Raw genomic sequence first — 24,440 nt, 5'->3', positions numbered from 1 at the left:
ATTTAAAATAAGTGCCTCCTCAAGAGAGTACGGGATTTCGGAGCAGCCACAGTCTCTGTAAACCCCTTCTTCCCGCGAGCCTGCTCTGCTCTGATTGGTCAGATGGCCTAGTGTGTTATGATTGGTCGACTGCTTACAACGTGTGTCAGAAACATTTCAGCTCTTCCTCAGCGATTGATACACAGTGATACAAACGGTAACAATGGCACCAGTTTCTCTGTATCAATCCCAGCACAAGTCCTCATCCTTTTGTAGCACATCTAACCTGGATCTGCAGTGCAGAACACATCGTCTTCTCGACATGAACAACGACACCAAACTCCAGTCTCAGATACAACTACAGTGTTCGAGGGTCGAAGCAGACGTCGTTCGCCGGCAGCCAATGAAGATCATAGGCTTGCATTATGCAAATTTGTTTCACTGTTACTGTTTGAACAGGAAGTGAAACTGGAATTGCTGACGACTCGTTCCGGCAGTTCAGAATCAATCCTTTCTTTTAGGAAACAAAAACTTAATTTGTTGTGCACTTTGATCTTTAAAACTTTGCAGACATTTTACATTCACAAACAGCTACATTCCACACTGGATGAAAGGGAATATCTGAAAAAGCATAAAAGGGGCATTTCAAATAAAAAACAAATTCTCATTGAAAGGGTAAAATAAAGATTCTTAACTTTTATTCTTGCTGTCCTTCCTCTGACCTGTTCTCTGAAGGGTTTCAGGGTCAGACTGATAAACATTGCCCATACATGTATGTAATGTGACTACATTCTCTTCACTACAAGCTGTCTCATTTTCCTTCTGAAATAACCAAATGATACAGAAGATTAACAAAACTCTTTATTTTAATTTAATTTTCCACACATAATTTTACAAAAAGATAAATCATAATCTAATTGCATCAGTATCATGATTATTAGTAAAAAAATAAAGATTACACTAAAGATATAGAGCTTCATAATAAGAGAAAAAAGCATTTCATTCAGTTAGAGAAATATGAATGTTATCATTATTTGCAGAAATCCACCAGAGGGATGCTGAAGTGTGTGCTGCTGTGATCGAGGTGTGTCTAATCATTGGTTTTCGTGTGTGGGGGGGATTGCTTCATCTCCACATCATTAGTTGCCTGATGCCTGCGGAGACACTCCACAGCGAACAGAGGAATCACCTACACAGAGAAGGAGAGAATATTCATGTGATTACTCCACAACGCCCTCTGCTGGCAGTCAAAGAACTGCTGCTTTTACAGAACACTGCATGATTTACACTGGAACAACAACAAAAACCATCTAGATTTTAGGGGATAAACTTAAATATCAGGACATTCTATATTGTATACTTAAATAAGTCTATAAAATAGATGATAAAATAATGAATAGGTAAATTAATAAGTTAAATAGCATAAAATTATGTTTTGTTCCTGACCACAGCTCTGCCCCTTGGAAATGTTTTTGTCTCAGAATAATGAGAACATATCTCATAATTATGACTTTGTATCTCATAAGTAAAAGATACAATGTCATAATTAAGATTCATTATATCATAATACTGACTTCATAATAATGAGAACATTTCCTATAATTAAGTTCTAATGATAATGACTTATGATTTTGTTCAGTCATTGTGAGGCTGTTGAAATTCATATCTATGAGAAAATTGTGTAATTGTTATGCAATTATGTAAATTAAGTGGTGGAAACTGGTGCCCATATGTTTTGACCCACATAGCAACATTGTTTCGGCCCAGATCCGGCACATGTGGAAAGATGATCTGGCCCACATCTGGCACATGTGGAAAGATGATCTGGCCCACATCTGGCACATGTGGAAAGATGATCTGGCCCACATCTGGCACATGTGGAAAGATGATCTGGCCCTCATGCAGCGTGGAATGACGGCCCTTGGGCGGCTCACTCCTGTTTGCCAGATCTGGGCCACAAGCAGGCCATAGCAATGCCACATGTCAGCCAAGAGCAAAGAAATAAACCACAACTGGACCTGATCTGAGCCACAAAACCTGTGTAGACCCAAGTTTGGTTTGAAGATGAAAAAGGCATCAAGCACAAAGTTCTCTCATCATTCCTGATTTCTAACACACACTCACAGTGTTCGGCTGGTCTTGCTGCTGTCAGAGCAGAAAGGAAAGCTGATGATGATGTGTTTTTCCGTCGCCTCCAGTCGCATTCATATGTAACTTATTTTGTCCATTAGATCTAAAAAAGCCCATACATTTACCCGCCCATAGACCTTCCTCTCGGAGAGATCAGGACAGAAGTGGTTGAAAGTGGACAAAAGAGACGGATTAAAACACCAGTTACAAGGGGAATGTGTCTCCCTCATCCACAAGTGATCCGACCAACCAAAACACATCTCATACCAGGTGTAAACAGAGCCTTGCTCCCTCGCCAGCCCGTCCCACACTGGTTAGTCTGGAAGTGTGTGTGGACTGCATACAGGGATCCCACATAGCAACATTGTGACGGCCCAGATCCGGCCCACATCTGGCACTTGTGGAATGTGGATCTGGCCCACATGCAGTGTGGAATGATGGCACTTGGGCGGACCGCTCCTGTTTGCCAGATCTGGGCCACAAGCAGGCCATAGCAATGCCACATGTCAGCCAAGAGCAAAGAAATAAACCACAACTGGACCTGATCTGAGCCACAAAATCTGTGTATATTAAATATGGAGTCATCTCAGCCTTAATAAGCCTGTTAACAAGCAGAATCACTGAAGGAAAGAAGACAACAGAAAAAGAGACGAGCAGAAACACAAGAGCTACAACTGACACACCTAGAAATGATATACCTTTAGTTAAGTTATACCTTTAGAGTTTTTTTTGAGCGCTAAGAGTCAACATTATCAGGAAACCCAGCCCTGACTGGTTCCCTGAGAACCAAACGTTCCCCTAGGGCCATTTTCCTGGTTTATTTATTGTGGAGTAAACTGTGTTTTTTAAATGGCGGGTGCTGTTTCGAATGGCATGCGTTCGGCTAATCAGTGTACACTTAGGTCACTGGAAGTTCCTATTGTGCTGGTTTAGACCCTACTCTGAAATAGGAGCTAATTTAGTTCCCGACCAAATGCATTCCTAGAACTAAATTCATTCCCAGTTCCTGCGGTGTAAACACGCCAAAAAGTTGGTACTTCCGTTATTAGTTCTAGGAACTATGAAAAGGTTCCACCGGTGCGAAAGCACCTATTGAGACAAAGGTTGGAAACCTCTAAAACTTCAGAAATCCTTTCAGTGAACAGTTCTTAAAAGAACTGTTTTTTTCTTAGTGTGAAGAGTATTTTCTCCTTTAAACTGCAATCACTGGTGTTTCTGACGTCACAAACTACCTTGTAACCAATCAGGTCAACGTGTGATCATCAACGAGTGGATCTCTGAGCTGAGTGAGTGAGTGGAGGCGGGGCAAAAAAAAGAAAGAAAGGTACACAGCAAAAACTCCAGTGTTAAATTAACTCTCCTGGGAGTTTATTTGAGTCCACACTCATGAGTGTTAAATAAACACTGAGGAGTGTTAAAGTTAATGAGATAATTAAGTGATTAATTGAGTGATGATTGAGCATTATTGAAGACACCTGATGTTAACAAGCAGAATCACTGAAGGGGAAAAACACAAATTTTAAGTCACCATTGTGGAGATCAGTGTTTGCTCTAGTTGGGCTCATGACCCTTAAACTATTAACTTTAGATTTTGTTTGGCTTCTGTAACTGAGTTATGACTGCCAGATGAACAAAGAGAAAAAGTGATCTGGTGGTTTTGATTTGACATAATCATTATTTGACCTGAATCACTAAACTCATGTAGAGCCGTATCTCTGATTTAGATTTATATTGTTGATTACATAATCACAGATTTTTTATTTAAAAAAAATATATATATATATTTCATTTAGGCACACACAGATATCAAGAATCAGTGTATGAATCTTAACAATGTTGACAAACAGAATATTCAGTTAGGAAAAGGAAAATACTAAGACGATTCAGATCATAATTTATTCATACCGCAATGCATGATGGGAGCCATAAATGAGTTTTGATTGGTGGCACCCAGAATGCACTGCAACATGCTTTATTATTGTCACCATTGTTGAGATTCACAGGCTGATTATTGATGTCTGTGTTCATAAGAAAATACTTTTTCAAAGTCTTTTGATCAGAACAACTTTTAAGAAATATTTTTTGATTATATTGAAAATGCTGAAAATCATATGCGTTAGAATCACAGGCTGCTGAAATCAACAAGGTAAACCTAACTCTCTAAATTAGTTCAGGTCAAACGATGATTATGTCAAAACAACCAACATCATCTGATCACCTTTTATCTTTGTTCATCTGGCAGTCATAACTCAGTTAACAACAGCAATAAAAAATCTAAAGTTAATAGTTTAAGGGCCAAGAGTCCAACTAGAACAAACACTGATCACCATAATGGTGACTTACATTTGTGTGTTTTCTCCTTCAGTGATTCTGTTTGTTAACATCAGGTGTCTTCAATAATGGTCAATCATCACTCAATTAATCACTTAATTATCTCATTAACTTTAACACTCTTACTCTTAACACTCATATTTTAACACTTTAACACTCTTGAGTGTGGAGCCAAATAAACTCTAAGGAGAGTTAATTTTAACACTTGAGTTTTGCTGTGTAATTTTTAGCTGTTATCACTCAAGCAACAAGTGACAGATCTACAAGATCGCAGTAATTTCTGGCTGTTAGGGTTACCTGAAGGGGCCCGAGAAAGATGACCCAACTGGCTTTCTGAAATGGTCACTGCCGACCTGGATCCCATCACTATCGAACGTGCGCACCGAGTTTACCCCAGAGCTTCAACTGATCAGTCCAAACCGTGAGTGTTTCTTTTCAAACTGCTACGCTACAACACAGGAATCTTATTCTAAACGAAGTAAGACGCCACGGTCCTGTAAAAACAAACGAGGTTGCAATGCTGAGCTTTTTCCCTGACTTCTCTCCCGCGACGGCAAAGAACCGGAGCTCCTTCACTATAGTAAGGGAAGAACTAAAAGAGGCAGGTCTGCATAACTTTCTTCTGTTTCCAGCCACGCTGAAGACTGTCATGCAACACGGCGAGTCCAAACTACTGTACTCTCCAGAGGAAATTCCTAAGCTTGATTTCCCGACCTCACTTTTCAAGGATGAACATGGCAGACGCAGAAGAGATTAGTACTGAGGAACTCCAGACTTGATCATCTAAATCTACATGTAATGGTCATCAGGACAAGGTATCACTAATTTACAATTTCGTACGTACACAATGCAATTATTTAAGTTTGCTTCCTCTCTAAGGAGAACATAATTTTTTTAATTTTCTTCACCCCACTTCATTACTGATGTGAATTTAAAGGTTATTCTATTCTCTTATAATAGGGCTAATGGCAGTGTACTAATGTTGTACAGGCTGTCATGTTGCTGTCGCTGACAATGACAGGGGAGGGTGGCAGCCTGGGGTGTGTTCTTACCCAGACTGCAGTAGGTGGGCTCTGCTTTGTTGGGCTCTGCTTTGTTGGGCTCTGCTTTGTTGGGCTCTGCTTTGTGCTACAGGGTTGTTCGGTGAGTGAGGGATGGGTTAAAGGTAGACTTAAGATGATTATTAAGTTGCAGTGGTATTACATGTAGACCGATCCAACTTTTTTCTCTGAATTATCTACCTATCTCACTGATCTAACAGACTTTGAGATAGTAATGGGAACAGATATGAACGCTGTAATGTCCTATGACCTTGATAGGTCTGGTGGCAATTTTTCTTATTCACAGTCTGTTTCTACTGAGCAACTCAATCAATGCATAGCCTCTTTTTCATTAGTAGATACATGGCGGTTATTTAACCCTTCGCAAAATTTGTAAACAAATTTGTCACAAATCATATTCACGGATTGATTACATTTTCGCTCTCTCTACCTTGACCTCATTGATACTTGAAGTCGACCTTTCTCGCCTATCTCTTTCAGACCATAGTAGTAATTTTCTGAAACTGTCAATTACCCAGTGCCCTCCACGAGCACATAGGTGGCGTTTTAATACTAATTTATTAAAAGATGAGTTTTTTTGTGATCAATTTAGAACAAAACTATGTGGCTTAATTGGGATCAATAAAGACTCGGTAGATGACCTACGAATACTGTGCAGGGTTCTCAAGTCTCACGCATTGGCCGTGAGACACGCAATTCAACCAGTTCACACGGTCACACACCACACCGTGTATTTCTCACGCTGAAAAGGCAAAGCCAACCAAGTTGTCCTGCAAGCTTTATATATAGCGTTGTATACGAGGCGCAGGCACACAAAGTGAAGTTTCCTGCCGCCAGCACGTATCTCAGCCAGATTGCGTTCGTTACTAGGCAACATAGATGCGCGAACACACGGAAGTTGCTGGAACATTCTCGGCCACCGTACGTTCATTACTAGGTAACCAACAACATCGTGCGAACACACGTCGTGATGGAGAAGGTAAGTTGGAAGAAAGCTCATCTAACATTTTTAGGCTAGAACATTTAATATATAGCCCATCGTATACATTATTATTGATGCAGTCAAAAACTCTACAACTACTTTGCAACCAGGCCAGAAGCTTTGGCTCAGTTTGGCTAGCTTACGTTATCTGAAACTAAGGGAAATGTTAGTGGAAAACTAGAAACAGGCTGGCTCTGGACGGAACACTGTCATCCATTATGACAGTGAAAATGTCTGGCATCGAGCCACAGTGCTTCAAGTGGGAGCCCCCTACCCCTGTTATCAAGGCATCAAAATATGCAACAAACACTTACAACGCAAAAGACATTTCATAAGCTGGAGTGTGTACATACACACACACACACACACACACACTAAAGAGTATATTTGATGTGATGAATTGCTCTGTCATTTATCAGATTTACCAATTGTTATAATTTCAATTTGTGCTGGTTAATTATGAACAATGGGTAAAATTGGGGGGAGGGGGCGGGGGCGGGGCGGGGGCGGGGCTCCATTAGGGCTCCTCCCCTAACCGCATGTGATCTCACTCCAAGCTTTTGATAAAACTTGAGAACCCTGTACTATGGGAGGCGACAAAGGGCTTTATCAGGAATTTTTCAATTTCATATGCTTCTTTTTCGCCAAAAAAACTAATTGTAAGAACATTTCTGACCTGGAATCCAAACTTCGGTCTCTAGAACAGGCAAACCAACACTCTTTTTCTGATAATAATACATCTAAAATTGAAACTGTTAGGAAATAACTTAATTTATTATATAGATACAGAGCTGAATTTCTTATACAAAGATCCAGACAAAACTATTATTTTCATGGTAGCAGAACTAGCCATTTACTGGCTTTAAGATAATAGCAAAAAATTAGCAGTGAAATCTCAAGCCGGTGAGGTTCTGACTGACCAGAGGAGTATAAACGACACTTTTCGTTCCTTTTATTGTGAATTATACAGCTCTAACTCTAAATGCGACCCTAAATCCTATACTTCCTTTTTATCTACTCTTACTCTTCCGCATCTGTCAGAATCAGACTCTGAGCTCTTAGCTAGACCTATCATCGGTCAGAGGAATGAGCAAGGGTAAATCCCCAGGCCTAGATGGCATACCAGTCAAATTCTATTGAAATTGATGACAAAGGGCTCAAATCATTTCACAATATTAAGGCTCTCTTTAATTTACCAGGAACTTCCTTTTTCATGTATCTTCGCATTAGATCATATGGATTTCCCTGGGATTCACAATTACCTGAACATCCCTTGCAAAAGACAATTCTTCCAACTGATAATTCTGTTACTTCTGCCTCAGCTATTTACTCTTTTCTCCTCAAAAACTCATACACACCACTTTCCATATCAACTGTTTGGACTAAGGATATCAGTGAGGACATACATACTTTATTCACTGAGCAAATTTGGGAGACAATCTCATGATCCTCAAAAAACCCAAATCACCAGATGATCCACTGGAAACTTCTGCACAGACTCTACCTATCCCCTTTAAAACCTTTCTATATGCATTTTTCTCCTTCCCCGAATTGTAATTTATGTCCACAGAGAACACTTGGTATATATTTACATTTTTTCTGGGAATGCCCTGCACTTTTTCCTTTCTGGTCTCAGCTTGCTCATGACATATCATTCCTGTTAGATAAGGATGTGGTTTTGACTCCAGAACTTTTCTTTCTAAACAACTTCTCTGAATTGGCATTGTCTCCGCAACAGAGAAACTTACTTGTAACTGCTTTCACTGATGCAAAGAAAATGTTAGTCAGTCATTGTATTCCTCCACATACGATGAGCAGGCGTGTATGGGGCTCATCTCTGCTGGAGCTATCAACAGTTCGCATTCATGGAGCAAAGGCAAAGACTTTAAAGAATTGGAGTGCAATTTCTGACATTGTTAAATCCTTTGTTTCTTCTTTTTGATGTAAAATTTATTTTAGTGTTTATGTAAATTTTCTATTTATCTATTGATTAGGTATTTTATTTTTTACCTTTTCCACTGCAATGTCTTACATTTCCTTAGCACAGAATAAGTCTACCTAATTGGTGGTGGGTGGGGGGTATGGGTTTCACTTTAATATGTTGTATATTTTTTCTTATATTGAACTGACTGCTCAATAAAAACAATTATTCACAAAAAAGAAATGAGCTGTTTACATACAAACACATTGTACTCTGTATTTTACTTTTGTATTGCAGTTGAGTTAGGGAGATTAGGCAAGCAGCTACGCACAGAATCCAGGGAGAAACAAGAAGAAACAAGATATGCTTGCAGAATCTCTAGAAAGCATCCAGCACAAAATAAAGATAGTCTGATTAGCACTGGTGAGCAAAAACTGCTCTCGCAAATCTTGTTATCTTATCACCCACCCCAGTCCTGTTATTAAAAACCTAGAAACACCCCTGGTTAAGACTGTCAATATATATACATTTTTCTGATTTTTTAACAAAAAAATGTAAGAGATATAACCATTTAAACTAAATTGTTACACCTTTTGCGTTCGGATCCGTTTTGATCCTGAAGGTAACTGTGGCTTTACACATGATATTATGCTGTTTTTTGTTGCTGTTGTTTACATCTTTTTGTAAGATTTGTCTCAAATTACTTTTTCCTTCCCACTGGGGCTACATTTTGTTTATAAACATGCTCATTCATACACACACAATAATTCTGAAATTAAAATAAAATGACAAAAACAAATGAGTGTCTTTATGTTGTGGCAGTGCAGAATATCTGTGCCACAACATTGTTTCTGTTTTACTTTTACTTTCACTTTCCCTTTGCGTGAATGGGTGGAGTGATTCAATTAAAGGTGGGGTAAGTCGTTTTTGAAATATGCTGTTGGCCAAAATCAACCCAAACAAACACACCCCTTCTTCATTGCTCCGCCTCCAAAACTCACAACACAATCCTAACAGCCCTTCTCTGAGTCTGTCTCGAATCCGGATTCCCCCTGCAAGCGAGTCGAGTGTACTAACAATGACCCCACACACCGCATTCTAGGAGTGTGAATCTCTAGGCACCTCACGATTCGATTCGATTATGATTCAGAGGGCTGTTGATGCGATGCTAAAACGATTATCGATGCATCTTTTTTGTGTGTGACTACTTGGTACTTTTAAAGCAACTAAATAATAAAGAGTCTAAGACTTATGACCAGAGGCGGACAGAGTACACAGCTTCATTACTTGAGTAAAAGTACAGATACCCCTTGCTAAATTTTACTCAAGTACAAGTAAAAGTACTACAGTCAGATGTCTACTTAAGTAAAAGTACTGAAGTACTTGTTTTTAAAAGTACTTGAGTATCAAGAGTACAAGAGTGCATTTTCTAAATATTGCATTTCTACTGCCACAGTGCTTACATTGGTAAACACAGCAAACACTTGAAGCGAAAACTATCATTAACTTGTTCAGAAAATTGAAATAGTCTGGCGAGGTGGGGCCATGGCACATTCCCGGGAGCGATATTTTTTTTCCCAGGATGGTAGGGGAAGACTCATGAATATTCATTAGGGAAGTCATCCCTGATTGGTCTGATGACCTACCCCTAACCCCACCCCTAAACCTACCCATCACTGGGGGTCTTATGACCTCCCTAACCCCGCCCCTAAACCTACCCGTCACTGGGGTTAAGACCAATCAGGGATGACTTCCTAATGAATATTCATGAGTCTTCCCCTACCATCCTGGAAAAAAAAATATCGCTTCCCGGGATGGACCTGCTTCATCCATTGTTTCATCCATGGTTTCGTCTCTTATCTAAATCTGACCATGGAGCTGATTTTGGCGGAAAGCTGAAGGTGATTGCTGATAGGCTGTCCCAATCAGTGGTGCCTGCACAATCCAATCACGTTTGAGAGGGAAACAACAAATTGAGGGTTTCCGAGATTTTTCTTTTTTCCTTTTTTTTTTTTAGAAGAAGTAACGGGTACTCACGGTTATGGATAGAAATGTAGTGGAGTAAAGAGTACAATATTTGCCTCTCAAATGTACTTGAGTAAAGTCATGAGTACTCCCCAAAAATGATACTCGAGTAAAGTACAGATGCCTCAAAATTGTACTTAAGTACTGTACTCAAGTAAATGTACTCCGTTACTGTCCGGCTCTAATTATGACTTGAAATTGTTGCTGTATACCACATTCAAAAACAGCTTATACAAAAAAAGTAAATGAACATCTGCAGAGAGCAGTTAAAATGTAACTTTTTGTGACTGGCATTGCACTGATACACACTGTGCCTGTGGAGGGCAGTACAGTAAACCTGCGTATAACGTACGTATAACAGATCTGTTTACAGCATACTGATGTGAAAACAAAACAATACAGAAAGCAGCTCAAAAATAGAAAAGAGGCCACAATGAAATTAAGCCAATTTTCCATATGTTACCTTTTAACGAAGAAGGTGCCATTTGGATTTCGCGCTCAGCCATCATGCGTCTCTGTTCCGCGCTTCAGACTTCCACCTTTTGCGTTTCGTCAATATTACGTTATTATTATTTTATTTTTTTGAAAATTCATCATTTGTGAATCGATTCAGAATTGATTCGTCCATGTCCGCATCGCGATGCATCTAGGAATCAAATTTCCCCCCCACCCGCATTCACCAGCAGTCGTCTGCGTGACTCGCACTAGCTGTCCTCCATTACACACGCAATCCAAGAGTGGATGTCTGTTTATCATAGCAGAAGCGCAACAAAATAATGCTTCACGGAAAATAAAGTGCAGATGATGAACAAGTGATAAGGAAGCACAAAAAAATGAACGTACACTATACAATAGTCATTACAAACAAGAATTAGTTGTTAGTTGCTGTAAGACTGGAAAAACTGGAAGAACTGGAAGAGAGAGCTACTCTCTGAGAGAACAAAGGAAATTAACATTTGAACTCAGTCTTGTGAAGGTAGCATTACCATTCGAGACGCAAGTCTCGCCTCAGATTCATCCTAATGTCTTTCCCACTTCCCCCACTCTCTCTCTTTCATACTGAGATCACCTGAAATTTACCCAAAAATCTATATGGTTTAATGTGAATAATTATCATACAGTATTATACATGTTTTGTATCATTTGAAATGTCTTAGAGCGACTGGTACAAATGTCTCATTCCCAAAGAGGTAAACCAAAAGGTAATAAGTTATTAAGAATTTTAGAGATAATTTGTACATTTCATCGATTGTTATTAAGGATGTAGCACTGTCTGATCATTTCTGTATTTTCTTTGATATATTGATCTCTCCTGCCACTGAAGCTAGATCTGTGTCTGTCAAGAAGAGATGCTTAAATGAGAACACTAGTGTACTATTTATGAAGGCTATATCCTTAACACCAAGCATATCTGCAGACTCTGTTGATTTTCTCCTTGATTCTTTTAACTCAAAAGTTAAAAGTGTAATTGATGATATTGTTCCTGTTAAAGTCAGGAAGAAGAGTGGCAGGCAAAAAGCACCTTGGAGAAACTCAACAGCAGTGCAAAATATGAAAAGACAATGCAGAAAAGCACTGCGCATTGCAGTGTTACCTAGTGTTACTCACGTGTTACTCACGTGTTACTCAGTGTTACTCACGTGTTACTCAGTGTTACTCATGTGTTACTCAGTGTTACTTAGTGTTACTCACGTGTTACTCAGTGTTACTCAGTGTTACTCATGTGTTACTTAGTGTTACTCATGTGTTACCCAGTGTTACTCACGTGTTACTCAGTGTTACTCTCGTGTTACTCACGTGTTACCCAGTGTTACTCACGTGTTACCCAGTGTTACTCACGTGTTACCCAGTGTTACTCGCGTGTTACCCAGTGTTACTCACGTGTTACTCAGTGTTACTCTCGTGTTACTCACGTGTTACCCAGTGTTACTCACGTGTTACCCAGTGTTACTCACGTTACCCAGTGTTACTAACATGTTACTCAGTGTTACCCAGTGTTACTCACGTGTTACCCAGTGTTACTCGCGTGTTACCCAGTGTTACTCACGTGTTACTCATGTGTTACTTAGTGTTACTCACGTGTTACCCAGTGTTACTCACGTGTTACTCACGTGTTACCCAGTGTTACTCACGTGTTACTCACGTGTTACCCAGTGTTACTCACGTGTTACCCAGTGTTACTCACGTGTTACCCAGTGTTACTCACGTTACCCAGTGTTACTAACATGTTACTCAGTGTTACACAGTGTTACTCGCGTGTTACCCAGTGTTACTCACGTGTTACCCAGTGTTACTCACGTTACCCAGTGTTACTAACATGTTACTCAGTGTTACCCAGTGTTACTCGCGTGTTACCCAGTGTTACTCACGTGTTACTAACATGTTACTCAGTGTTACTCACGTGTTACTCACGTGTGGATCAAATCAATGCAACATCCGCGTCTGTTTTCAGGCCTTCCCGCTTCGCTCTCTCCAGTGCTGGACATCGTTTCTAATATTAAAGTGCCCCTATTATGCTATTTTAAAGTTTCCTAATGTTGTTGTGGAGTCTCCTACAACAGGTTTACATGCATCAAAGGTAAAAAAAAAAATGTTTTCCCTCATAATATACATTTGCACATCACCACATTTTTCAATGATTCTCAAACGACTCGTCAAATTAATCAATCTCTCTAAATCCCGCCTTTCCGCGAGCTACTCTGCTCTGATTGGCCAGACAGCTCAATCTGTTGTGATTGGTTTACCACGTATAACGCGTGCATCGAAAACAAAAACGCCCATTGCCATAACAATGTCAGCTGTCCTGAGGCTTCCTACACTGTAAACTAAAGACAGAACAATGACGTCGATTTTACCAGATCAATGCGAGCGCGGGTCCGATGATGAAACATTGGAAGAACTAGTTATTCAACCCGAACCTCCATCGCAAGGACGACTCGAGCAGGACTCAGTGTTTCTCAGTGATACACTACTCAGTTTGAGGAACATTATGAGATGTTGCAACTGTAATTCCTCACTATCAGCATTAACAAGTACATAACCATCAACAAACCGATTATTTTACTTGTACTCATTTATTTACTGAGTATTTTTCTAATATATTGCAGTGAACATGTGGAAACTGTATCAATAACAGTGCATGTATGCAATGTATACATTAGCTGAGCTCTAGCGTGAATGATCTGATGTAACATAAACGTTGGTAAAACATTGGAAAACAAATCTTGCTCTATGCTTAATCTTTCCTCAAAGTAGTGAGAATGACAGACAATCTGCATTAATAGACACAGTTTTAGGTAATAGTGGCCCACAGCTGATTAGCAGAAGTATTAATAATGTGAGTTAGCCAGTTAGCAGGAGACCTACACAATATAAAACTCAAAACTAAGTATTTTGAACACCATCTTCAAGGCGCGTCAGCTTCAATTTTCGTCAGGACAGAAAAGCATGACCTTTTCAACGTAATTGCATATTACGTGACGTCACGAACGCACATCACAGAACAGAGCAAGGCGAGCATTTGTGCTTATAAAACTTAAACTTTTTTATTTATTTTTTAAATGACCGATCGTTTCGCTAGATAAGACCCTTATTCATCGTCTGGTATCGTTTAAAGCCCTTTGAAGCTGCACTGAAACTGTCATTTGGACTTTGAACCGTTTGGGTCCCATTGAAGTCCATTATATGGAGAAAAATCCTGGAATGTTTTCATCAAAAACCTTAATTTCTTTTCGACTGAAGAAAGAAAGACATGGACATCTTGGATGACATGGGGGTGAGTAAATTATCAGCAAAAGTTTTTTTAAAAGTGAACTAATCCTTTAAGTATTTACCCTTAATTGCTTAAGTGTTCCGTTAAGTTCAGTTTTGCACTGACTATTTCACTCTAAACAAAACAAAGGGACGAAAACAGGTCATTTATGAACTCAAAAGCAATGATCTCCTTCCGTCTTCTTTACCACTTCATGAACTACATTCCTATAACCATTTGCCTGGACTCATCATGTTCTGATCACTGCTACATGTTTGTTAGGGGTGTGACGAGACACTTATCTCACAAGAACGAGACGAGACTTTTGCACAATATTTGTTATAAACCCTCAACGACAAAATTCATGACTGGAAAAATAGTCTGCAGGTGCATTTTGAAATGTTTTAGCTGATCATCTTGTAATGAATGTAATTTCAGTTCGACTTTATGATAATTATCAAATGCATTGAAAGACAACAATATACAAGCACTGTAAAAGGTTTTGCCGCAAACTAATCTGACTGGCTTCTCTCAAGTATGATTTCACATGAGTCTCTTCAGACCTGTGGTAGATTTATTATACTCTATTACTGTACATGAATTATGAGCTTCCAGAACTACTGATTGAGGCTGTGTGGGACCTCATAATAGAACTATTTTCCACAAATTGAACATAGAAATAAAAACACTATAAATAACAAAAATAAGTAACAGTTTTTTTCTTAGTCTTACTAAGTGCAAACAATAAGTGCAACCATGATTAAAGTACTCTCTCAGTAAGTGCAAACAGAGAGCAGAGCAACAACTACACAGTCCAGAGACAGGTTTGATACAGGGATTGTGTGCAGCCTAATTTGCGCGCATCAGGGAGCTCGTGTTTTACTTCCACTTTCAAATTCGCGATCGCATGGACTCTGTGTATCGGGAGCGGCGGTGCTGAGCGCATTCTACAAGATAAGACATTAATCAGACGCTTAGGCTCTGATGCTCAACGAATCCTCCGCCATCGTCACACGATCAGTGAGTTCCTGCTGACTGGGTCTGTGTGCGACTGCAACTCGTGCTGGATGAGCAGAGCAGACGTTTACAATAGTTTACAATGGTTTTTATTTTTATAAACACAGCAAAACGACAGTGGTGTAATGTGAATGTAGCGGTGGCATATTCTATGCTAATTTCACCCTCACGTTCCGTCATGGCGATATCGTGAGACAGCTCGTCACACTCCTACTGTTTGTCACTATCGGGTTTATGTTTGCCTATTTAAACCCTGTGTGTTCATTCACTCGTTCTGAAGTCATGTTGGTGTAACACTGCATTTCTGAGGGCTACTTCTGGTTTCTGTGTCATGGTTTTGATCTTGCCTGTGCCTTGGACTTTTGTTATTATCTGGATGGTTTACTCTGTGGTTTTGACCTTATGCCTGTTTTATGGATTATGATTATGGATTACACTCCATAAAGCTGCATTTGTCTCTGTGCAGTACGTAACAAATGGTTACATTGATGATGATTATTTTGCTAAAAATTATAATTACAACAATTGTTGTCATTTGAGAAATTTATTTTTACATTTCATCAGAATTATTGCACTTTCACCTATAAGCATAAATCAAGAGAATGTCAATCCATATGCATGGTTTATTGACCTCGTATTTGTTATATATATATAAAAAAGAAAGCAAATTACAAACAATAGGACAAACACGATAGAGATAAAAACTAAATAAACTACGTTTTTCTGGAACAGTAGGTTTATTTAACATGCATACATTTATTTAACATCTTTTGTTGTTTGATGAACATTAATGACACAGATGGGTATTTTAGGCTGCTGTCACTTTAAGGCCGAATGCTAGGATCTAACATACCGACACATATCTGGTTTTCACCGGCTGTATTTACGTGAGATTCTCCACATGACGGACATTTGGACAACTGTGTCTGTATTTGACCATTCAGGACCAAAGAGAACTGAATTGGCGGTGTCTGAGAGAACGCGTCATTCAGCGCGATTCAGCGTCATTCAACGCTTTATAACTTGATAAACTCTTTTTTAAGATCCTCGTTAAATGTACACATACACGATTTTTTGACATCTTCACATCTGAATTGATCTCTAATATCCCGCCTTCACTAATTGCAAGTTAACCGATGTTTCTCCAAAATATACTATGACGAGATTGGCTACCTTTGATTAGGCTATTCTTGCGTGACAGAAGACTGCTACTCTCTTTTATGATCATCTAGCCAAGACAATTTAGGAAAGAAGAAATACGGGACAAAACATAATTTCATAATAGGTCGGGACACTAAAAATATAAAAATAGAGCTGAAATACGGGACTGTCCCGGGGAAAACGGGACGTCTGGTCACCCCACTCAATGGAGATCACTGATCTTCAACATACGTGTTTGTCTGTGGTTTCAGATCATCCGCACCTCTTACACTGCATTATATTATAAGCATTATATTATATAGATTACTTACAGTTGTAGTCTGTTGCTGATTCCAAATTACATGACAAAAAATTTTGTTAGTAACGTAATTCATTACATTCCACATTTTAAGTAATATAATTGGACTACTTTTTGATTACTTTTAGGTTACTTTTGATCTAACTTGCCATCAGTTAGAATTGAATAGGATAATATTGCAGCATTGATATAAAAATACAAAGAGAAAGAAAATATATTCCATTCTTAGTTTTCAACAACATGAAGTGCACTAAACATTAAATTATGTCAGGGTTTCCCAGAATGGGATTCATGAAGGAACTGCAGGGGGTTTGTGAGTTTAATGAAAGAGATTTTTTTTTAATTAAAATGTGTTTGAAAGACAAAAGCCTTCTAAAGACACCACTACATTGTAAATTAAATTAAATCCAGTGGTCAAATGCTTTGTGGCCTCTCAATTATACAATAAATTTATTACATTTTCAATACATAAGCAATATAGCTTTTAGATAGGAAAATCTAAGACATGAAAAAGAACAATAAGTGAGAATCAATAAATTATAAATGGCTTACTGCTATTGTGTGAATAATATGTAATCATGTAATCAATAAAAAAAAATTGCTGTAAAAAAAAGGTCAAATTTTACAGTAACATGCTGTTTTCCATTAAAACAGCAATATACCGTAGAAAAAATGCATTCTGGATGATATTTGTCGTTTTCGAGAAAGTAGCCTACAGGAAAATACTGTGAATTAACAGCACTTAAAGTCCACACTCAGAGACTGTGTTCCCAATCACACCCTATACGCTCATTCACTATTCCCTACATTAGTTCACTAATATAGTCCACTTGACTGAGTGAATCATTTCATAGTTAATTCAGTTAATTTTCTAAGTTAATTCAGACACTGATGAACACCTGCTGTTAACAAGCAGAATCACTGAAGGAAAGAGGAACAAGAAGAACAGAAAAAAAGATTAAATCATCTGAAGATAAAATACATTAAATCTCTAAAGATCTAAGCAGAGGAGGATACAGCATTACCAGCTTCACTTATTACTTTATTTCTGTCAGACGTCTACAGAAGGTCTTATTAAAAGGTGACAGAGGTTTAGATGTCATGCTATTTTCATTTGATGTGACCATGATGGTGATCGGTGTTTGCTTTAGTTGGGCTCTTGACCCTTGACTTATGAACAATAGTTATATCTTTGGCTGCGACAGCTCTGTCTTTAAAATAGATTTGCAATGGCAAAAAAGCTGAAAGAAAACAGGATCAGATGACCATGGCTGTTTGTTAACGATCACAATCATCGTATAGTGGTCCGATTCACTGATCTCATTTACTGTCGAATGTATTTATTTGGATGATGTTTTGTTATTATTGATTATTGTATCACTGTGATTTGACATCCAGAAAATAAGAAGGATTTTAAAAAGTTTATTCTCACAACAATTTGAACTTCTAGATGAGCCAGACTCACAGAGACATCAAGAATCGGCGTATGAATCTCAACAATCATAAGTTTCATGCTGCAATGCATGTCGGGTAAAAGCATAGTACAAAACAATCGTCCATGACTCCCAGCATGCATTGCAGCATGAATAAATTATGCAGATGAATTGTCTGGTTATTTTCTTTAATTTTTACTTTTATTTTTGCTGTTGGTTTTGTGTTGACTTTAGCAGCGTGTTTTGTGATGTTCAGATTTGATATTATCTTTTTTGTTGATTGTCACCATTGTTGAGATTCATTGGCTGATTCTTGATGTCTGTGTGTGTCTCACTGAAGCCATAGTTCACTTTTCTTTTTTTTTTTTGTGAATGATGAGTTTAAAAATCCTTCATAATTGATTATGCAGCTCTGCTTGATCTTTTGTTGTAGTTTCATAGTGTAGTAATATAAAATTAAGCTGTATTAAAACAACACATTTTTGATAAGGGATTAGAAACAGGATGAGATCGGTGATCCAAACATTATGTGATGACATCATAATCAGCAACACCTGATCTCAATTTTGTTGGCTTTGTTTCTTAAAAACACAGAGTTACAGCAGCCAAAGAAAAACTAATGTTAAAGTCAAGGGTCAAGAGCCCAACTAAAGCAGTCACTGATCATCATAATGGTGACGTCAAATGAAACAAAACAACATCTAAACCTCTTTTAATTCTCAATAGGAATTTCTGTAGACGTATGAAAAAAATTAAAGTCAGTCTGGTTAGTAATAAGTGAAGCTGGTAATGCTGTTTTTTGGAGTTGTTTAATCCTCCTCTGCTGAGATCTGGAGAGATGTAATGTCTTCTGGGCTGAAGTCAGTTGTAGGTCTTGTGTTTCGCTTTTTTATCTTCTTCTTGTTCCTCTGTCCTTCAGTGATTCTGGTTCTGGACCTGATTCTACATCAGGTGTTCATCACTAATGCTCAATCATCAGTTAATTAATCACTGAATTATATTATTAACTTCAACAGTGCTTCAGTGTTAGTCCTACACTCTGTAGTGTAGACACACAAGTGTTAATTTAAAACTGAAGATTTGGGGTTAAAAGGGTTAAAAGTGTTAAATAAATAAAAAATAGAGTGAAACATAATTTAACAGTAATCAACTGTAGAAAAACAGCAATTTACTGGCAACCCAGCTGCCAGTGGATTACCGTAAAATCAATGAAAAACAGTAATATACTGTAAAATGTAACAGACAGATTTATTAAACGAAATGAGTTAATTTCACTGAAATATTAGTACAAGTTCACAGAAAAAAGTTATATGATGTCAATAACTGATAAGGAGAGTAAATATTAAACTGAAGTGTTTTATGTGTTTTTGCACAAGATGATATATGAGAGATCTGTTAGTTTAATTCATTAGTTTTGTGGGTCATCATTGAGCTGGAGAGCAGAGCCTGTGCTTCAGTCAAAGATGAGCAGAGGAACACTGATGTTACGTTGCCTGTTGCTTTATTTAAAAGCAGGAACTGTGTAGTTGCAGATGAAGTGACAAATACGCAAAATACGAACTGCAAAGATTGTAGTTAAAGTCATGTTTTTAATGAATTCTCTATTACACATTAGGTGTTTGCAGTTTTATATTAAGAGATATTAATTTTCAGTGGACTCAAATGAAGTCAGTTCACAGTACTATCAGTATAAATACTAGTTTTTTAACTCAAGCAATCGAAGCTGTAAATTAACGGTAAAGGGCTGTGAATTAACAGTACATTGCTGACAACCACAGATGCCAGTAGATTACCGTTATTTTACAGCACAATTTTTTACAAGTATTTTAAAATGTAATCTAATTAGTACTTACTGTAGTAAGAACTATGACTTTATTGTGCTACCCTTGACAAACAAGTTGTGAAATGTTGTATTTGTCAAATAAACTAAACTAGGAAGAATCATGGCTAGTGCAGGTAAATGCAGTAACAGTTCTTCCCTTGTTTACACACGTCTGCGGCGCGTTACGGCTGCGACGAGGTTTTGTCCCATCCTCCAACTCTTCAGACGCCTCACGAAGATGAGGCGAGGCCATGAGATTTGCATGTCTGACTATAGCGCTACCATGGTTAGGTTGGCTAAGAGGTTATGTTTTGTCTGGTTTATTTTTGTGTTTATTGCTATGTCCTACATCTTGTATCTATATTTCACATACAGCCTGTGAGCAGGAGGAGAACACTTGGTTTTGGACGCTGCGTCTTCAGCGAATCGAGCGCGGAGAGCTTCTGAAATGGCTGGTATAAACACAAGCGTTGACTAGAGAGGCCGCGATCAGCTCCGGTGGCCGGGTCGGAGACGTGTGAAACAGTCAATACTGCAGTACAGGTGTTTCTGAAAAACACGCCACTCGCCTCTTCAGGACTAATGCCAGGGAATACTCACTTGTGCAGTGATGAGCTTCTTGGTCTTGGGTTGGCTGGGGTCAGGGAACTCCTCTCCGAAGCACAGGTCCACTGTGTGCCGAGGCTCGGGACCGCTGCCCTGCTTGTAGTTCTGGAGCTCTGAAAGAAAACAGGGATCAGTGTGAGGACATGCTGAAGAAAGTCCAAAAAAAAGGACTGGTTTCCCAGGCTAAGCCATTCCTCTTCTTCACCTTGTATGAAGACGGTCACGTCCAGGAGTTTACAGGTTCGCTCTCGCTCCAGCTTGTTTGGTTTCTGTCTGTGCTCTGCTAGCGGGCCGTCCCAGTACACGCGGCCCTGGCAGAAGCGCTTGATGAACACGCCGTCCGGAGCCACCCACACCAGCACCCCTTTCTCCAGGTGGGGCAGGAGACGGCTCATGGCGTCAGAGATGCCCGGGGGCAGGCGCACGATGTCTGGACGGGGGAAGAACACCTTCTGGGCTTCACACGGCCCGTAGATGCGCTCGTTCCCCACCGGAGCACAGCCTTGCAGGATGAAGCAGCCGTCCGGAGACGCAGTCACGAGGTTCTGCACCAGTTTACCATGATAGAACAAGCGCACCTCCAGACGGCAGTCTACGAACACACACACATCAATACATCTGACACGTGCCCCAGTACTTTACACTGCAATACATCAACAATACCATAAAAGTTCTATACCATTTTAGTGAGTCAAGTTTTTTCTCTCAACGAGTGATTAATATTCAAAATCATAATGATGCCAAGTTTCAAGTTAGTACTTATGCCAGGTTCAGACTTTTTGTCTGTTTCGATTCTCGGACAAGAAACATAATTCCCCCTAGCAGCAGCGATACCATCGTCTCTCTTTCGTTTCGGCATGTCTGAAAGCTGTGTAAGGAAGAGCTCCTGTGCTCCTATTGGCTAATGTCACAGATGTGACGAACCGTCATGGAGGACCGGGAAAACATTAAACATGCTAGTGTTTCTGTCAGGACGCCGTGAAGCATCGCAGACGCGCCGTCAGTTGTCGTCTACTATGACACACTATACGAGACCAAATTCTGGCGTCCCGACACACATTGTTGTTTACGAATCACCACGACACCCTACGTCAAACTGAACGTGCCAAAAACGGGCTGATATCGGGTAGTCTGAACCTGCATTAAATAAACTAAAGAGACATTCAAATATGAGCTTGTTGAAAATTCTCTCACCAGATATGGGGACGTGAGATGGATATACTGGAACAGATGGAAGATTGGAGTTAATGCCTGTACTGGGACACGCAAATGACCTGCCATTCACTGCACACACACACACACACACACACACAATTTAAGTGAAAATGAAACCTTTTGTCGTTAGTTAATTCTTTCTGAAACTAAAACACTGACCACTCCATCCAGCACCTTTGTTCGAGCCACCAAGCGGACTGTCGTCCTCCTGAATGTGAAAACAAAATGTTATTGTCACACACCTCTGGAATCTGTCCAGTAGGAGGCAGATAAATCTCAAATCTAATCCCGGTTTGCAGTCAGTGCAGTGAGAGAGGGGATTTCCACAGGAGTTTCATTATACCTGATGTGTGTCTCTCAAGGCTTTGCTGCAGTCACTGTCATGTGATATCACTGGACTTCCAGCAGGTTCTGGAGGACAGAAGAAGCAGCTTACAGTTGGTTTTGAATATGATTATGCAGATATACATATATATATATATATAAATGAGGAAGTGAGATTTGGGTGTAAGGTTTGAGGAACTCAAGTGCAGATCTTTTATAATACCTATCAGTCTTCCTGTGTCGTCCAGGATCCGGTAGACCTTGTACGGCTCCGAGATGTCCAGCTGACTGCGCTCGGGAACCTCCTGGAAGTCTGTGCTCTTGTTCAGGGCACAGCGGAGACGCGTTTTCCACGTAGAGGGGTCTGCTTTGTCCCTGCCCTCCTGAAATTTACCCTTGTACATGGCCCACGCCTAAGACAAAGAGTGTGTTCAATCATGTAAACAGCTTTTTGTTGTTGTTGTTGTTGTTGTTTTTTTGCAAATTCTGTACTAAACAGGATTTAAATGGGAAAATAAATTAAATTAAAGTTGGAATGATACAAATTAAAAGCTATGTGCTTATATAAATGAAATAAATGACATTATAAGTTTTGTTCGTTTGGTCAGACATCCTAATTGTAGTAAGTATGTTACGTAATAAATGTGTGTGTGTGTGTGTGTGTGTGTGTGTGTGTGTGTGTGTGTGTGTGTGTGTGTGTGTGCGTGTGTGTGTGTGTGCTTACCTTGAAGAGCGCCGCGTCCTGGTTCTGTCTGTAGTCCTGTTTGGCGGCGTGTTTCCAGGGAATTCTGAACATGGTTTTCTCCTGATTTTCCCAGCTTAGTCCAGGGTAATTTCCGCTGTCTATCTGCGCTATGAGCCATTCTCTCAGTCGCATGTGCCTCGACCTGTCTTCCATCAATCTAAAACACAACACCATCAAATCATCTCTAGCTTCAGTCACATCTCCAAACAGCAGTTCTGCAGTAACACACCAGAAAACTTCAAACACGCTATAAAACTTCAAACAAGCTATAAAACGTGTGCTAAGGTCATAAAGAAAATGAAAATTTCGATAAACTCACAGAGGAATAATTTCATGAATTCAGACATGTGAGTGCGCTATAAAAGTGAAAGTAAAAGTATGAAGTGAAACACTTTCGGTTTCCCATGTAGTGAATGCTGCCCTGTGAACAATGACATGCTCACGAAGGACGAGACGAACTGTCACATGCATTACTGAAACTGCTCCCTGCGGAAGATTCCTTATTGTAAAGCACACCCACAACACGGACTCATTAGCCCGTGCAGAACTCACTATATTCTCATGTTTATGCTGCTCTTCTAGCGCGCTATAAAGTTAGTTTTAGGTTGGATATTCGCCGGACATTTATTTTAATACAGTCGGCTGTATTATGGAGGACGAGAAATGACTTAAGTATAAATAAATAAATTATACGTAAATGCATAAATAAATAAATAATTAAATACTGAAATACATAAGTAAATAAATGCAGAAATACATAAATGAATGAATGAATAAATAAATAAACGATTAAATTCTGAAATAATAAATAAATAAATGCAGATGTGCGTAAATGAATAATAAATAAATAAATAAATAAATAAATTTGTCAAAAGTATCATTTTTAATTGTGCTATTTTTGTATCATTTGTGTTATGCTACATTTTTTCTACATTTATGTATTTTTACATTTATTTATGCATTTCTACATGTATTTATGTATGTGTACGTATGTTAATAAGGTAGGCGGTCCTAACCTGGTTAAACAGGACCGGTATCGTCGTTACGGCTGTGCTACTGTAGTTTTGTTAAATATGGCGGGTTTTTTAAGTACCATTGCTAATGATTTGCGTTGTGAAATGAAATAGATCATGCGACTGCCTTCTGTTTCGCTGGGACCGTGTAGTCGATGATTTAGTTCAGCTCAGGGCTGATGTAAACCTTGATCCAGCTTCACATGCGCTCAGAAACGGAGAGAAACATGGGACGTCCACCTTAACCTTCGCGTGTGATCGAGGCACTCCTCCTTTAGGACACACCGCTGGAGATACAGCTCATTTATGTGGAGTGTGCGAGAGAACACTCATCGGAGGATGGCACAGCATGGGATAAGGTAATGTATAACATTCTGTCAGCTGTACGTTTTGATGACCGATTTGACACTTAAGTTTGTTTAGTGAACTTAAACCCATTTGTTGTGAATTATTGTGGTGACCTCTAGTAATTTGTAATAATTGCGGAGGTTGTCTGTGATCTTAATCCCGTGCGAATCGGCCATGTCTGTAATTTGTGGAGTAAAAATTCCCCCGCAAATGACTTACCATATTTCGCCGAACACCGAGGTCCCGTGATAATATTAGTCCCGTGCGAATCGGCATCT

General features: G+C 39.2%; 1 protein-coding gene across 3 annotated transcripts; it reads right to left on the bottom strand.

The window, feature by feature from the left end:
- Positions 1–822: 822 nt before the first annotated feature.
- irf10 (interferon regulatory factor 10) lies at positions 823–23,237 on the bottom strand. Of its 3 annotated transcripts, XM_084098895.1 has the most exons (9): positions 23,121–23,237; positions 22,781–22,958; positions 22,280–22,469; positions 22,076–22,143; positions 21,892–21,940; positions 21,712–21,801; positions 20,723–21,109; positions 20,512–20,630; positions 823–1,168 (listed from the first exon to the last, which is right to left on the bottom strand). In XM_084098895.1, the coding sequence occupies exons 2-9, from the start codon at positions 22,952–22,954 to the stop codon at positions 1,070–1,072; spliced, it is 1,176 nt and encodes a 391-aa protein (XP_083955021.1). In that variant the 5' UTR covers positions 22,955–22,958; positions 23,121–23,237; the 3' UTR covers positions 823–1,069. The 3 variants fall into 3 exon arrangements, with proteins under 3 accessions (XP_083955021.1, XP_083955020.1, XP_083955019.1); XM_084098894.1 differs by lacking the exon at positions 23,121–23,237 and having other exon boundaries at positions 21,907–21,940; positions 22,781–23,102; XM_084098893.1 differs by lacking the exon at positions 23,121–23,237 and having other exon boundaries at positions 22,781–23,100.
- Between the last annotated feature and the right edge of the window lie 1,203 nt (positions 23,238–24,440).

The sequence above is a fragment of the Abramis brama genome, assembly GCF_963993115.1.
Source record: "Abramis brama genome assembly, chromosome: 22".
Taxonomy (NCBI): Eukaryota; Metazoa; Chordata; class Actinopteri; order Cypriniformes; family Leuciscidae; genus Abramis; species Abramis brama.
The sequence above is the reverse complement of the archived record's forward strand: the minus strand, read 5'-3'. Positions and strand labels throughout refer to the sequence as shown.